We start from the raw sequence: 17,788 nt of genomic DNA on the forward strand, positions 1-17,788 counted from the left end.
AGAAGAATATAGTATTTGTTTGTGAAAGTTCCATCCAGGAGTCAAGGATTGATTGTCTATGTCACCACTCCCCTGCCTCTGACTCCTATGCAGGTCTTGGTACTATCACATCTCCTCCAATTCTAACCTGTTCACAGTGAGGTCAACAGTAATGGGGATGAGCCTGGGAGAGAGAGATCACCCCAGAAGCCCGCTGCTGCAGCCAGGATCACAGAGAGCAGGGAGCCAGGGGAGAGGATGTGGGCCTGGCCCACCAAAGCGGAACAACTCAAAGAAGCAGGACTGGGCTCCCTGGGCTCCCTGAATCTGCAGAATCTGCTCGCAGTTTCTAACGTTCCCTAAATTACGGTGTTCAGACATAAGCAACACTTCTTCCTATGCATTTTAGGAGAAGAGGGATGCAAGCTTTTTGCAGTTAAGGTTTTGAGTATCGTCTCCTGACACATATTACCCCATGACATATAAATGAATAAATGTGTTTCTAAATTGATACTGTCCAAAAGCGGGACATAGCACTAGGAGAAGTATCTTTCAGCTCTGTTCTGCACTTGTTAACTTTTGTGATGGTTTTGGGAATCCTTTTTAGTGGGGTGGTAGTAAAAAAAAAATGGGTAAAATCTCAAACGAAAACATCATTCAGTACAACAAACATATATTGAAATATATGTATTTGCAGTCAGACAGTTCTGATTCTACTGCTTATTAGCAATTAGACTCAGGGTAAGTATTAATCTTCCCAAGACTCAGTTCCCTTACTGTAAAATGGGGATAACGCTGCGGGGCTCCTGTGAGAATCTGGAACAACAGTGAAGCTCCTGGCGTAATGCTAACAATGACCAGGAGCCCAGCCCAACAGGGGGACAGTGACGGGTGGTATTTGTCAACCTGCAGGTGCATCCAATGGATCAGGAAGTCCATTTTGTGCCTTGTGACCATCATTTTATCATTCATATTAACTAGAATAGAAGGGATATAATAGAAAATATTAGAGTGCAGAGCACAAGAGAAATAATACTTTTTGAAATTTTTATTCCCGTGTGTGTGTGTGTGTGTGTGTGTGTACACACATGAAATCATGATACGAAGCAGCTCTACTGTGACTGCAGTCAACAGCATGTTGAAGTCGCCAGCAGAGTGGTTAGCTGCTCAGGCTCTGGAGTTGACAATCTCCCTAAAATAAATCTGAATACAGGCTCTGCCGCTTGCTTGAGAAGTGCGTGAAGCTCACAGTGCCTCAGTTTTTAAACCTGTCAGATGAGGATAACTAGAAAATTGTGAGGATTAAGTGGGAGATGGTAGAGAAAGGGGCTAAAATGTGTTAAGGATTCCACAAATGTTAGGAATTCTTATTAAAACTTGTGCAGCTTGTCAAGGCCTGCAACAAGCACTAGAGCAAAATAAATGAGAGACACAGGCCGTGTCCTCAAGGAGAGGAAGAAAACAGTCGAGAACGTGGGGAGGACTGAGAAAAAATGCCAGAGGTCTCGGTGGAGGACTGGAAAGTATGAGTGGGGTACAGGGTGGTAGTCAGGAAACAACCTGGTGGGAGGGAAGCCAGAAATCAAAAGAAACAAGAAAGTAATATTCTTTCCTCTTATTCCTTGGAGAAAACACGTTACGTAGATTTTTCACGGCTGTGCTTTTCCCCTAAAACTGCTACTGTGTTGATTTTTTTTCTTTTGCTTCACTCTTTAAATGTATATAAATAACATGGTTTATGTTATAAGCAGTAAATAAATGTAACGAAAATCACCAAGGACCGCAAAAACATAAACAGAAATTAAAGAACAAAAACATTAAACAGAAAAGAACATAGCCTTTCCATAATGTGTTACGTCTTATAGAAATAATACCTAAAAGGCCAGTGCCACAGTCCTTAAGAATATTTATAGTTACCATTGACCGAGCGTTCCCAAAACCCAGGTATGGGCCACAAATACTTTCTCATCCAGTCACATCTTCACAACAAATCCATGTGACATTAATTCCTAGACCTAGTTTAAGGGCAAGGACACTGAAACTCGGAAGCCAAGTGACTACGTCAAGTCCCCACATTCGTATGAGGCAAAGCAGGAATAAAAACGTGGGTCATGTTGACACTCAGTCTATACTCTTAAACATTCTGTCCCTGGCTGCCTCCCGAATGATTTCCTGGGAGCCGTTACACAAACACTCTCTCTTTAATCAACTAGCATTGCACCTCAGAGACAAAGGGATATAAAGTTGAAAAAAAAAGGGTTCTGTGTTTACAATGGTTGGTGACCTTTACCTACATGGATACAGAGCTTAGCACTCACTGTTTTGTAAGCACACTCTCCGGAGTGTATACATAGAGCATACTCAGAAAAGTAGGGTGGAAACCGATGGAACAGAACCAAAACCTGGTGATGTCAAGGTATGTTTATAGTCTTTGCTCAGATGTGCTTCCAAAACATTACCGGCAGAGCCAAGAATCATCTAATGTTATTTCTTTATTTACAGAGTTCTTTTATGTACACAAGCATACAACTTTTCTTATTAAGAAGCATTAGAAGTAATGCAGGGCACGTTTCACATTCCTTTCATCCAAGAACATAAAAGCACTTGACAGACATGCTCATTCATTATTTCTGCAAACTATTCGAATTTGGCCCATTTCAGAGATGGGTACAATCAAAATTTAAAAGTTGGGAATCTAAAATCATTTATTTTCTACATTTATCACTAAGCCACCAATCTAACAGCCAGAGGGAATCTTCAAATGCAGGGATTCTACATGCTGAAAATTTCTTTCCATTTTTCTAAAAGGGAAACCGTTATATACATAATAAATGATATATAATAAAACGTATATATCATTATATACATAATTTTTTTTACTTGCAGTAAAATACATATAAAATTTACCACTTTAACCATTTTTCAGTGTACAGTTCAGTGGTATTAAATACCTTCACATTGTTGAAGCCATCACCACCATCCAGCTACAGAACTCCTTTCATCTTGCAAACCTGAAACTCTGTACCCATTAAAGCACAACTCCTCCAATAAAGATGTTAAAAAATAAAATAACAAACAAAAAACCCACAACTCCCCACTCCCCCCACTCTCCTGTCCTGGCAGCTCCTGGCAACCACCATTCTACCTCTTGTCCCCATGAATTGACTACTGTATGTACTTCATGTAAGTAGTATTTGTCCTTTGTGACTAGCTCATCTCACTGAGCATAATGTCATCAAGGTGCAACCATGCTGTAGCATGTGTCACAATCTGCTTTCTTTTTAAGGCCAAATAACATTCCGTTGTATATATACCACATTTGTTTATCCATCCATCAGTGGACCATGGGGTGCTTCCACCTCTTTGCCAATGTGAATAATCCTGGTATGAACATACAGGTACAGATATCTGTGTAACATTCCCTTCTCAATTCTTTTGGGTTTATACCATAAATTAGAATTGTTGGATCATATAATAATTCTATGTTTAACTTTTTTCAGGAACCTGCACAGTGTTTTCCAGTCACTGTATCATTCTGCATTCTACCAGCCGTGCACAAGGATTCCCATTTTTCCACATCCTCACCAACACTTATTTTTTTGTTTTTAATTTTTCTTAAACAGCAGCCATCATAAAGGGTGTGAGATGGCATATCATTGTGATCTAACAGGATTGTCTTCATTTCAAAAGTACTTAAGAGTAATTCCAGGTATTTTGGAGGCCAGCGGTAGGTAGCAACACCTGAACTCAGTCATAAGACACAAGTCCACATTCTACTTCCTTTGGGTGCCGTGTTCTATAGGCTTCCTACTAACCAGACATTTCAGAGCGCATTATACCCACATTCCAGGAAGTACATTTGCCTGGCTCTTTAATCATGTCTCTTCTCTGTGGTTCTCACCTCAAGAAGGTATATGTTTTAGTCAGCTTCCCTTGGTGTCCTAATGATTGTAGAGTATTAAAAAAAAAAAAAAACAACCCAGCCTTGAGCCAAGATGGTGGAGTAGAAGGACGTGCTCTCCCTCCCTCTTGTGAGAACACTAGAATCACAACTAGCTGCTGGAGAATCATCAACAGGAAGACACTGGAACTCACCAAAAAAGATACCCCACATCCAAAGACAAAGGAGAAGCCAAAATGAGACAGTAGGAAGGGCACAATCACAGGAAAATCAAATCCCATAACTGCTGGGTGGGTGATTCACAGACTGGAGATCACTTATACCACAGAAGTGCACTCACTGGAGTGAAGGTTCTGAGCCCCACGTCATGCTTCCCAACCTGGGGGTCCGGCAACAGGAGGAGGAATTCCTAGGGAATCAGACTTTGAAGCCTAGTGGGGTTTGACTGCAGGACTTCGACAGGACTGGGGGAAACAGAGACTCCACACTGGGAGGGCACACACAAAGTAGTGTGTGCATTGGGACCCAGGGGAACAGACCAATCACAAGTAATGAAATTGAAACTGTGATTAAACATCTTCCAACAAACAAAAGTCCAGGACCAGATGGCTTCACAGGTGAATTCTATCAAACATTTAGAGAAGAGCTAACACCCATCCTTCTCAAACTCTTCCGAAAAATTGCGGAGGAAGGAATATTCCCAAACTCATTCTATGAGGCCACCATCACCCTGATACCAAAACCAGACAAAGATACTACAAAAAAAGAAAATTACAGACCAATATCACTGATGAATATAGATGCAAAAATCCTCAACAAACTACTAGCAAACAGAATCCAACAACACATTAAAAGCATCATACACCATGATCAAGTGGAATTTATCCCAGGGATGCAAGGGTTCTTCAATATATGCAAATGAATCAATGTGATACACCATATTAACAAACTGAAGAATGAAAAACATATGATTATCTCAATAGATGCAGAAAAAGCTTTTGACAAAATTCAACACCCGTTTATGTTAAAAACTCTCCAGTAAGTGGGCATAGAGGGAACCTACCTCAACATAACAAAGGCCATCTACGACAAACCCACAGCAAACATCATTCTCAATGGTGGAAAACTGAAAGCATTTCCTCTAAGATCAGGAACGAGACAAGGATGTCCACTCTCGCCACTATTATTCAACGTAGTCTTGGAAGTCCTAGCCACGGCAATCAGAGAAGAAAAAGAAATAAAAAGAATACAAATTGCGGGCTTCACTGGTGGCGCAGTGGTTGAGAGTCCGCCTGCCGACGTAGGGGACATGAGTTCGTGCCCCGGTCCGGGAAGATCCCACATGCCGCGGAGTGGCTGGGCCCATGTGAGCCAAGGCCGCTGAGCCTGCGCTCTGCAACGGAAGAGGCCACAACAGTGAGAGGAGGCCTGTGTACCGCAAAAAAAAAAAAAAAAATACAAATTGGAAAAGAAGAAGTAAAACTGTCACTGTTTGCAGATGACATGATACTATACATAGAAAATCCTAAAGATGCCACCAGAAAACTACTAGAGCTAATCAATGAATTTGGTAAAGTTGCAGGATACAAAATTAATGCACAGAAGTCTCTTGCATTCCTATACACTAAAAATGAAAACTCTAATGCCATTATTCAGTGGCATTTACCACTGCCACAGAAAGAATAAAATACCTAGGAATAAACCTACCTAGGGAGACAAAAGACCTGTATACAGAAAACTATAAGACACTGATGAAAGAAATTAAAGATGATACCAACAGATGGAGAGATATACCATGCTCTTGGATTGGAAGAATCAACATTGTGAAAATGACTATACTACCCAAAGCAATCTACGGATTCAATGCAATCCCTATCAAATTACCAATGGCATTTTTTATGGAACTAGAACAAAAAATGTTAAAATTTGTATGGAGACACAAAAGACCCTGAATAGCCAAGGCAGTCTTGAGGGAAAAAAAATGGAGCTGGAGGAATCAGACTCCCTCACTTCAGACTACACTACAAAGCTACAGTAATCAAGACAATATGGTACTGGCACAAAAACAGAAACATAGATCAATGGAACAAGATAGAAAGCCCAAAGATAAATGCATGCACCTACGGTCAACTAATCTATGACAAAGGAGGCAAGGATATACAATGGAGAAACACAGCCTCTTCAATAAGTGGTGCAGGGAAAACTGCAGCTACATGCAAAAGAATGAAATTCGAACACTCCCTAACACCATACAGAAAAATAAACTCAAAATGGATTCGAGACCTAAATGTAAGACCGGACACTATAAAACTCTTAGAGGAAAACATAGGAAGAACACTCTTTGACATAAATCACAGCAAGATCTTTTTTGATCCACCTCCTAGAGTAATGGAAATAAAAACAAAAATAAACACATGGGACCTAATGAAACTTCAAAACTCTTGCACGGCAAAGGAAACCATAAACAAGACGAAAAGACAACCCTCAGAATGGGAGAAAATATTTGCAAACGAATCAACGGACAAAGGATTAATTTCCAAAAATATATAAACAGCTCATGCAGCTCAATATTAAAAAAACAACCCAATCCAAAAATGGGCAGAAGATTTAAATAGACATTTCTCCAAAGAAGACATACTGATGGCCAAGAAGCACATGAAAAGCTGCTCAACAGCACTAATTATTAGAGAGATGCAAATTAAAACTACAGTGTGGTAACACGTTACACCAGTTAGAATGGGCATCATCAGAAAATCTATAAACAACAAGTGCTGGAGAGGGTCTGGAGAAAAGGGAACCCTCTTGCACTGTTGGTGGGAATGTAAACGGATACAGCCACTATGGAGAACAGTATGGAGGTTCCTTAAAAAACTAAAAATAGAATTACCATATGACACAGCAATCCCACTACTGGGCATATACTCAGAGAAAACCATAATTCAAAATGACACATGCACCCCAATGTTCATTGCAGCACTATTTACAATAGCCAAGTCATGGAAGCAACCTAAATGCCCATCGACGGACGAATGGATAGAGAAGATGTGGTACATATATACAATGGAATATTACTCAGCCATAAAAAGGAACGAAATTGGGTCATTTGTGTAGATGTGGTTGGATCTAGAGACTGTCATACAGAGTGAAGTAAGTCAGAAAAAGAAAAAGAAATATCTTATATTAATGCATATATGTGGAACCTAGAAAAATGGTACAGGTGAACCGCTTTGCAAGGCAGAAATTGAGACACAGATGTAGAGAACAAACATATGGACACCAAGGGGGGAAAGCAGCAGGGGGTGGGTGTGGTGGTGGGATGAATTGGGGGATTGGGATTGACGTGTATAAACTGATGTGTATAAAATTGATGACTAATAAGAAACTGCTGTATAAAAAAATAAATAAAATTCAAAAATTGAATGAAAAAACAAACAAAAACCCCCTCAAAGTAAAAGAAAAAAAACAAACTCAGCAAGTTTATCAAAGCAGAAAGCAGGGTACAAGATGAAGGCACAGGGCCTATGTTGCCCTTGGGTATATATCTGGAGGATAGTAATTGCTAATAAATGTTCTCTGAATTATTTTGTGTGGATGAAACATAAGGAATGACAGGAGCTTCTATTGTGCAAATAATCAAACACTCCCTGAAAACCGTACTTATTTAAGAAGTGGAAAAAAAGAAAACAGAATCAGAGCCCAATTCAATGCTCCACCATCACAGAAACCACGTATGGGGTCTACGGGAAGCACCCCACACACACTGACCTATTTAGTCCTCACAACAGCTCGACGAGTTGGTCCTGTTACCTGCCTCGAAAGAGAGAGAAAACTGAGGTGCACAGAGATGGAATTCCATGTCCCGTGTTCTTCCTCACTATTCCTTACTGCCTGCCTGATTAAAATCACTTACTTATGGCTGAATTATAAAAGTCTCTCTAAAGCATATATACATGCTGTAATTCTCAAAGCCCCACAGTTTCCCAGAAAGTACTCCAGGGAGATAATCACCTTTGAAAAGGTAGCTTATTTCCTATAGCATGATTCCATCATTAAGACACTTAAAATTCATGTTTCCCTACACAAACCGCTCACATGCTAAACAAACCACTTATTGTTTTTCAGAATTATGTGGTTATCAGTGGATAAAATTGTGGCACCTGAGAAAGTCTGAATCCAGAAATCTATCTGGGTAAGTTATTAAATCACAGGCACACAAAAACAAACAAACAAACCAAACCAGGTATCTGATGAAAATATCTGTTGAAAATCCCTGAAGTAAAAAATATGCTCTGTTGGGGGAAAAAGGATCAACCCTTTCAACCAATTTTAAAAAAACAATCAAATTGAAAGACATTAAACTTAGGTGCCGTATTAAAAGAATATGTGTCAATGCTCTGAAGTGCATACCTGAGGTATGATTGACATTTTCTTCCTTAAATCGTGAAGTCCAATTTCGGTTGTCAAGATCTTATCAATCCAAATTTTACCTTCAGGTTCTGACAGTCTAAAAAGGGCAGCGATGAGGGAACTTTTTCCAGCTCCTGTTCTTCCCACAATGCCAACCTGTAAAGAGATCCAGGAGGGATTAAGAATTCACAATATGCAACAAACCTAGGAGAAACCCTTGGTTGTTGAAGATGAATTTTAAAAGTTCTGTACAGAGTGTAGTCTATACGTTTCTCAACTGTGGCACTGTTGAAATTTTGGGAAAGATAATTCTTTGTTGGGGAATGGGGGACGTCCTGTGTATTCTAGGATATTTAGCAGTATCCCTGGATTCTGCCCACTAGATACCAGGAGCATCCCTGAGATTGCGGCAACCAAAAATGTCAGACATTGACAAATGTCCCCGGTTAAGAACCCCTGGTCAAGGAAGCATTAAAAATAACAGAATCAGTCTACTGGCAGTGAAACAACAGCAGTTTCCCATGTGTTCAATTAGCAGTCAGCTTTTAAATGAGTTGTATTCCTAGTGTCTGGCTATTCTGAACATTGAGAATTATGTGAGTAATTTTACAGAGATGTCAACAAGTCAAGTAAGAAGGATTATACACAAACAAGAATTCAGGATCCCAGATTCTATCATTTAAGAGGAAGTATTCTTTGGCAGACAAACAAAATCACTTCCTGATAAGAAATACCTTAATAATGCTCTATCTTGAAAGGAAACACCTTAAAATTGTAAAATGCAGGTCTCGGTGTCTTAAAAGGCAGTACCCAGTAGGCAAAATACACATAATGAGATCAACAACAACACAAATAACATTTGCTATTTATATGGGACCTTTCATCTGAGCACTTCAAAAGGCATTTTACAAACCAATTAATACTTCTAATTAAACCTTGGAAAGATACATGTCATGTATCGGTCAAGTTATTAAAATCAAAGCAGAGAGAAATTAAGTGCATTAACAATAAGATCAAAGAATCAATATAATGCAGGTAAAATGCTGGTCAGGAATGAAACTGTATTGTATAAACTGGATTTTAGCTGTCTGAATTCAAACATGTATGCAGAAACTGGCCTTTTTTTTTACCAATGATCTTCCCAACTACAAATTCCCTGGTGGGAGCTTCCCAAGAGGTGATTTCATCTCTCTTTATAAATCTAAATACAGATGGGGGCCTAAGATATGCTTTCAATCATTTGTAAATTAATTCAGTAAATTTTAAAAACTCATGGCTTTCAAGAGAGAAGAACTAAACCCCTCTGAGCACTGATTATACAATGGTAACTTGATATATTTTCTCATTAAATACCTCCAAAGTTTTGAATCTTAGTCTGTAAAAACAATAATCGAATTTCAAAAAAAAAGTTATCTTTATAGAGATTAACTGAAAGAAAAGTGGCTTTAGTTGATTTATATTTGTAGCCATTTTGTATGATATGGTAAATCCTAATTTATATAATATAGATGGGACACTTTCTGCATATAAGCAGGTCCTAGAGAGTATATATACATATGGGTCATTTGTCCTGTGTACATGCAGGTTTTGAACATACTATGGATTTGGTTCCAGACCACCACAAAAATGGGAATATCGCAAAATAAAGCAAGTCATGTGAATATTTTTCTTTCTCTGTGCATACAAAAGTTATGTTTACGCTATACTGTAGCATACTAAATGTACAACAGAATTATGTCTAAAGAAGAATGTACATACTTAATGTCAAATACTTTACTGCTAAAAAAGGCTAACCGTCATCTGGGCCTTCACTGGGTTGTAGTAAAGCTTAAGAACACTGATCACAGCTCACCATAACAAATATAATTATAACGAAAAGGTTTAAAATACTGCAAGAATTACCAAACAGTGACAAAGAGAAACGAAGTGAGCAAATGTTGTAGGAAAAATGGTGCTGATGGACATGCTCAATGCAGGGTTGCAACAAATGTTCGACTTGTTATTTAAAAAAAAAAACACACCCACGCAAAAAACCCCAAAGAAACAGCGGTATGCCTGTATTTCTGGGTGTTCTCATATGGAAATCAGCACACATCAGAACACAGGTGAGAACTGTGTCTGTGAGAATGTGTGTATATTCCTATGCTATTAGCTGTACTGAAACTGATCCATCTATGCAAACTGGAACATTTGTAGACTCCTGGTAAACGGCGGAGATAGGCAGTGGCACCGAAGGCTGCTTACGGCCTCAGGAATGGAAGTACAACACTCCAGTGAGGAGAGTAAGAAAAAAGCAACTCAGAGAAAAACCCGGCTTAGGCTATTGCTACCATTCAGTTATCAAAACTATAATCTGAAAGTCTTTTCCAGGTCACCAAAGGGTTTTACCAATTGCCTGAGGAGAGTGTCACCATTACCAGTTAAGTTTACATTCCTAAAGGCAAAGACACTTGGAGAAAATCTTTACTGGGAGGCCTCCCTCAAAAGCGATGCTGAATCAGTAGGTCTGGGTGGGCCTGAGATTCTGCATTTCTAAGATGCTCCAGGCGATGCAGGTGCTGCTGGCCCAGGCACCAGAGTCTGAGTCACAAGGAATTAGGAAGCCTGCAGGGGAAGTGGGACAATCTGGGAGTGAGGGGAGGGGTTGCCGAGGAAATATTATGTAAAAGAGGAGAAAATGTAGCAAACTGATATGTTTGCACATTATAGCAAGGTCTAGTAAGCATCTGTAAGGATGTATTATTCAAGTAATAGCTCTGAGCAAGAAAAAAAAAATAACAAACCAAAATCAATCCACCTCTAGAGCTGGAAAAGGCTTGAAAATGGCCCAGTACTCTCTAAAATGATCAAATCAACCACAAAATCATCTAAATGAAAAACGCAGCCAGTGTTCAGAATCTAACCAGGAAGCCTAGGGTGCTATTTACCTCATTTTGGGTCTTTATTTTTACTTGCTATTTCTTCCATGAATTAGAAACCTGCATAGTGCCTATTAATTTTTCCCATTTACTCGAACTTCCAGAAATTGGGACAGCAGAGGAAAGGATGGAAAGAGAATAAAGCTCCACTTCTGCTGGCCTGGTGCACTCCCACATCCTCCCCTGCAGCAGCCTCTCTCAATCAAATCCAACACCAAAGGGGCGTCCCAGAGCAACAGGGGCTGGGGCAGGTGTACAGGAGAGGGAAGCTGGGATGTACACAGACGGAGTGAAATGGCTTCATGACTATTCTACCCAGATATAATCTCCAAACACAGAAATGGAGCTAACGGTGATACTGTGAGTGGATCAAGACACAAATAAAAAGTCACGTTACTACAGTTATTAATTCTGTCTCCAGATTCAATTTTCCCACAAACATTTTCAAGCTCAGCTAATCCTATGACTTGGGGATTTTAAGATAGAAGAATACACATATGTTATGTTCCTAAGTTCTACTGCAGAGTTTCTTAGATAAATTTCCCCAAAAGCCAGAAAATATGAATTAAGACATGTGCAAATCAACAGAATTATGTATCAAACAGGAAATATGATGGACACATTGTCGGTGAGTAAGCAAACATCGCCTACAGAGTTCTCAGGGACAGGATTGCATCAAGAGCTGCAGTGAATGTTTTCTCGACACAGCAATCCTCACCTCCTTCCCAACCTATGGTGAAACTGGAAATAATTAGAAGCCAGCTTTTGCCGTGTGACTAACTGAAGCTGCTCCCTGGGTATCATTTGGGCATTAAGTTGAATATTCTTTCCCATCACAAGGGTATCATTCATTAAATTATGGCTATAGTCCGCTAGATGGGTCTGTGGTGGAAAGAGTTTTAAAGAGCAGTTCTTAAAGTATTTAACACTCTAGGTAATCAGTCGTTTACGCAGTTGTCTCGTGTGTGTATTTTGGTTACTGGTTGCTCACACCTGTACATGTTACTCATTCTCCCAGCCAGCAGTTCCTCAGCACCCTATCTGTGCCCTGTAGAATGCCAATTTTGGGGGAACAAGAGATGAAAACAAGGTGCTCTCCGATCTTAAGGAGCCTCAGGGTTCTGTGAGATACAGACCCACCAACACAAAGCATGCCACAGATGCCACCAGTTAATTGTGGTCAAATACAGATAACATAAAATTTACCAACGGAACCATTTTTAAGTGGACAGTTTAGTGATAAGTACATTCATATTCTTGTCCCTCCAGAATATTTTCTCCCTTGTAACAAAGAAACTCTGTACCCATTAAACAACAACACCCAATTCCCCTTACCCAGTCTCTGGTGACCACCATCCTACCTCCTGCCTTCATGGATTTGACTACTCTAGGAACCTCATATAAGTGGAATCATACAGTATTTGTTCCCTTTATGTCTGACTTATTTCATTTAACCTGTCGTCCTCAAGGTTTATCCGTAAGTTGGAATTTTATTCCTTTTAAGGCTGAATAATATTTCATATAAGTGGAATCATACAGTATTTGTTCCCTTTATGGCTAACTTATTTCATCCAACCTGATGTCCTCAAGGTTTTACTCCTTTCTAAGGCTGAATAATATTTCATTGTTAAGGATATAGCACATTTGTTTACCCATTCATCTGTTACTTTCATTATGTAAAAGACGCTGAGGAAGAATAGAGGGTCTCAGAGAAGCGGACGAATGAGACTTGACTCAGAAAATGAGGAGACTTTCACCAGCCACATGACAGAAGGGAAGGGTCTCTGAGGTCGAGGGGCAGTGTGCGCACTGGAAGCAGGGAGGACATGATACACTGGGAGAACCTACACACGACCCGAGTGCAGGGGGTGTATGTACATCAGGACTTGAAGCTGGAGGGGCAGGTGCGGGGAGCTTCCTGCCACCGTGTCTGTTCTCATTTAGCCTCTTTTTCAAGAGCTTGCCCTGGTCCCGCCCGAGGGACTGATCTAATCAGCATGCACACAGCAACAGAAAAAGAGGCAAATGGCTAAACAAACCTTTTCTCTTGATTTAATGAGTGCTGTCAGGTGCTTCAATACCAGAGGCCCATCTAAGCTGTACGAGAAGTTCACATTGTCAAAGACGACCACTCCTTCCTGGGGCCAGGACGGTGGTGGGCGTTTCTGGTATTCCCAGGGTGCTTCTTTTTCCAGATCTGTATATTCAATCACCCTTTCTACTGAAATCATCTGAAAGATATGACATCACATGAGTTAGGAACGGAGGGTCTTGTTTATGGATGTTCGAAGACTGTGAATGAGATGCTCTGCATTTATATCATTATATCTGCTTTTATATAATGAAGACTATCTGAGGTCTTAACACCCCCAAAAGACAGAAGTAGTAGTTTGATGAGGATACTGATGACTTGTAAACTTGTTCATTGTCTTGTAACACTTTTATTACGGCTACTTTCTTCAACATTATATTAAAACAAAAAGAACTAGAGAAATGAATACTATGATTTCACTGATCTAATTTTTGCATATGAATTTTCAAAAACAGAGAATTTTGTCAACGAAAAGAGTATGTATGGATGCCCACCAGTAGCATTTTGCTACAGAAGGGTCATCTGTTATAGATGAATAGAAATGCATAGTCAGTACACCTCATTTTAATAATTAGTTACTTTCTTCTCTGTTAGAGAGCGAAATAGAAAAGTTTCATTTTCATCATTTTTCTCCCTTTAGGAGAAATTGAAAATATTCAAAACAGCAGAGAATTTACATATTGACTAAGGCCTTCTAAACAACCATAACTTGATAGTACATTCAGAGAGAAGGGGCACCAATAAATTCAGGTGTTCAACACATACAAGGAAAAATTCTCAAATGGGGAGGGTGGGCAATAATTAAATTAAATGAATTAAACAAATAAACCTCAAAATACTAAATTCTCCTTTCACCAGGAATGAGGAATTACCCTAGCTTATATCTTCTCCAGGATTTCAGAACCTCCCTCCTACAGAGACATTTATTATATTTGAAGACAGCTTGTGATGAATATAAAACCTGCTGACATGGCATACATAAGACTGAGAAAAAGATGTATATATTTTATTTTAAATAAATTGTAAACAGATGGAGGAAGGATCTAACAAACCCTGTTAGCTATGATGTAAAAAAAAAAAAAAAGAGAGAGAAAAGTTTTAAGATTTTTTTTACATAAGAATTGCCTTTATGTGATGTAACGACAAGGAGACCTGAATAGGCTAAAAGGTAAATGTTACCATATTTTCAACTTCGGCACTTTGCCTTACGCACCACTGGAACATCCCCATGAGCGTGAGGGCATAGGACAGCGCCAGGCCAACCTGGCCGGCATCCAAAGCTAAATGAGGAAGAAGAAGGGGAATAACTTAGTTCCATTCTGAACCCTGAGTTGGGATCCTACTGTCTCTGTACCAAGACTTCTTTATAATATTTAAAACACTTGCACATAACAACAGCATTACTTATATTTTTACTACCTGTTGATTGAGACCATGATACAACGAAAAGCAAAAAGAAAAAACAAAGGAAAAAAACTATGAACTCAGAAAACTATTAAATAAGTTTATTAATCCCAACAGGATTGACATACACCTGACAGTATTATACAGGTGAGGAATCATGTCATCATTCAGGCTTTCGTCATTATGGTTTCAAGGACCATTATGTAATTTCACTTTGTATGCCCCACGCAGCCACAGTTGGAAACCACGAAAAACAAGTCAATAGGTTCTGAGAGCCAGTACTTTTAAATCTAAAACACTGCTCTCATTGTTCCATCATTAAACACTATGATTCAGTGTTGTTACTATGGAATAGTTAGGGATGGTGAATTCACGCCACACACACCATTACCTGCTCATCTGGTACCCACACAGCAGAGGATACTGTTCTTTCCTACAGAGAATATCTCTCACCTCAGTACACCAGGAAGCTACAACCAAGAGATCCGAGGAGCCTGAATGCCATAGGCTTGACAAAAAGCTTAACAGCAAACTTGGTTCTCTCCTCCTAACACTAAAACGCTATCAGGAAGATTCAGAAGGTCAGTTGCTAGAATTGTATAGACTTCAATCCATTTAAGAAATATAAAAGGATCAAAGCCCTCACAAAGACATCTCATTAGGGCTTCCCTGGTGGCGCAGTGGTTGGGAGTCCGCCTGCCGATGCAGGGGACACGGGTTCGTGCCCCGGTCCGGGAAGATCCCACATGCTGCGGAGCGGCTGGGCCCGGGAGCCACGGCCGCTGAGCCTGCGCGTCCGGAGCCTGTGCTCCGCAACGGGAGAGGCCACAACAGTGAGAGACCCGTGTACCGCACACACACAAAAAAGACATCTCATTAAAGGCCTCATCAAGACCCAAATGACTCCTCTACAAGGGCCACACTGGAAAACCACACGCTGCAAACACTTTAATACAATTCATTAGAACCAAATGGTATATGGGACTAGACAATGAGCCAAGAGTTTAAATTAATAACTGCAAACGAAGCTATAAATTGTAATCATAATACAAATAGTTATTCACATCTGTACTTACTTTTTGCCAGAATCAGGGACCCAAAGGCAACAACAATGACAAAGATGGCACAGATGGCATCCAGACGCACAGCGAACCATCGGGACGTAGTCAAAAACAAGAACCAAGCCTCTGGATTTGTGAAGTATAAGAAGCATAATGAATAAGCAGAAGTATCATGGAGGCTGCTTCTAATGAGGGAGAGCATTTTGCGCAGTTGAGCTACAACAGATTTTTACACAAGGTAGGACAGCAAAGTTACATACTCAAGCAACCTAGAGATCACGAAAAGCTAGGTTCTGACACAAGACAACCTATGGTATACATAGATATCAGTCCAGGGGCTTTGTGGGAAGAATGTACTAAAATCTTCAACCCACAGGTTATAAACAGAATTACGATCATAATCATGAACAAAGAAAAATGGTCTCGTTGGTGTGTTTCTTACAGTTCTGGGCCTCAACGTGAGGCCCATCCTCTCACAGGGCTGACTGTTCCTCGTTCTCTGCTAGCAGAGAGCGCATCTCACACTCTGTTTCCAGCACCTTCTGCACTTACTACAGGGCCCTGCACAATGTTTATTCTCAGGAGCCAGTATCCAAACGACCATCAGCTAACGGGGTCTGCATGTGGCTTTCAAAATGCCACTTTATCTTCAAAATACAATAAAGGTTGGATAACTGAGCCAGGATTCTATAGACTTAGAGGGAACTCTGGGTGGCAAATCTGATAAGAGAGAAATTATTTTCCTTCTTCAGGTCTGCCACCCTGTCTGCTCTGAAAAGAGTCAGCAGGGGCTTCCCTGGTGGCGCAGTGGTTGAGAGTCCGCCTGCCGATGCAGGGGACACGGGTTCGTGCCCCGGGGCCGGGAGGATCCCACATGCCGCGGAGCGGCTGGGCCTGTGAGCCATGGCCGCTGAGCCTGCGCTCCGCAACGGGAGAGGCCACAGCAGTGAGGGGCCCGCGTACCGCAAAAAAAAAAAAAAAAAAAGAGCAAATTACAGCCTGAGGGCCAAGAATGGCCACAACCTGCTTTTGTAAATAAAGCTTTACTGGAACACAGCCATTTGCTGATGTATTATTTTTGTCTGCTTTAGTGCGGTAATAAACAGCAAAGCTGGAATTCCCTGGTGGCGCAGTGGTTAAGAATCCACCTGCCAAGGCAGGGAAGAAGGGTTCGAGCCCTGGTCCGGGGAGATCCCACATGCCACGGAGCAGCTGAGCCCGTGCGCCACAACTACTGGGCCCATGATCCTAGAGCCTGTGCTCCACAACGAGAGAAGCCACCACAATAAGAAGCCTGCACACGGCAACAAAGTGTAGCTCTCGCTCACTGCAACTAGAGAAAGCCCATGTGCAGCAAGGAACACCCAATGCAGCCAAAAATGAACAAACAAATAAATAAATAAAATTTTTGACAATTCAATGATTAAAATAAATAAATAGCAAAGCTGAGTAGTTGCAACAGAGACCGTGTGGCTCTTTGCTTAAAAAAAATAAAATCTGTTGACACCCTCCCTAAACGGACAGAAGGCCACAGGGCACCTTGATGGAAGGACAATGCAAGCCAGTGAGGGGAGAAAAGCAGGGGTGTGATGGGGAAGAGGAGAGCACAGAGGGGAGGCTGAGAGGAAGGGCTGGGGAGGCGCAGAGAGCGGTGTGGGCCGGCAAGGCCACCGGACAAGGACTCAAGCCTCAGAAGGCAGCACCTCCCATCCTCTGAAATCATGTCCAGAAACTTACAGACCTGAATGCAAGTCCTGGTGTGCATCGAACAGTTCCTGAAACCTCTCTTCGGCTTTGTACGCCCGGATGGTCCAGAGTCCTTGGAGAGATGATGATAAGTGGGAAAATACTGGGCTCCGAGCTGGGGAAGCAGAGACAGACAAACGACAGAGAAAGTCAGGGAGACTCGATGCAAAGAAATCCACCGCCTTCCAAGGGGCAACACCCAAGGGCTTCCTGGAGGAAGGGGGATGACGCCCCTCTTCGGGAGAAGATCCTCCATGTGACTCTCCAACTCTTGCTCACA

General features: G+C 40.9%; 1 protein-coding gene across 3 annotated transcripts in view; it reads right to left on the bottom strand.

Annotated features, from left to right (window-relative positions):
• Window positions 1-17,788, bottom strand: part of ABCC4 (ATP binding cassette subfamily C member 4 (PEL blood group)) — a 213,141-nt gene that overhangs the window by 25,552 nt on the left and 169,801 nt on the right. For all 3 annotated transcript variants that reach the window (XM_065896166.1, XM_065896165.1, XM_065896164.1), the window contains 5 exons: window positions 17,504-17,623; window positions 15,778-15,888; window positions 14,477-14,577; window positions 13,245-13,436; window positions 8,288-8,443 (listed from right to left, as the gene is read on the bottom strand). In XM_065896166.1, coding sequence (XP_065752238.1) covers window positions 8,288-8,443; window positions 13,245-13,436; window positions 14,477-14,577; window positions 15,778-15,888; window positions 17,504-17,623 — 680 coding nt within the window. The remainder of the gene's footprint in view (window positions 1-8,287; window positions 8,444-13,244; window positions 13,437-14,476; window positions 14,578-15,777; window positions 15,889-17,503; window positions 17,624-17,788) is intronic.

This window comes from Phocoena phocoena, chromosome 18 (genome assembly GCF_963924675.1).
Source record: "Phocoena phocoena chromosome 18, mPhoPho1.1, whole genome shotgun sequence".
Taxonomy (NCBI): Eukaryota; Metazoa; Chordata; class Mammalia; order Artiodactyla; family Phocoenidae; genus Phocoena; species Phocoena phocoena.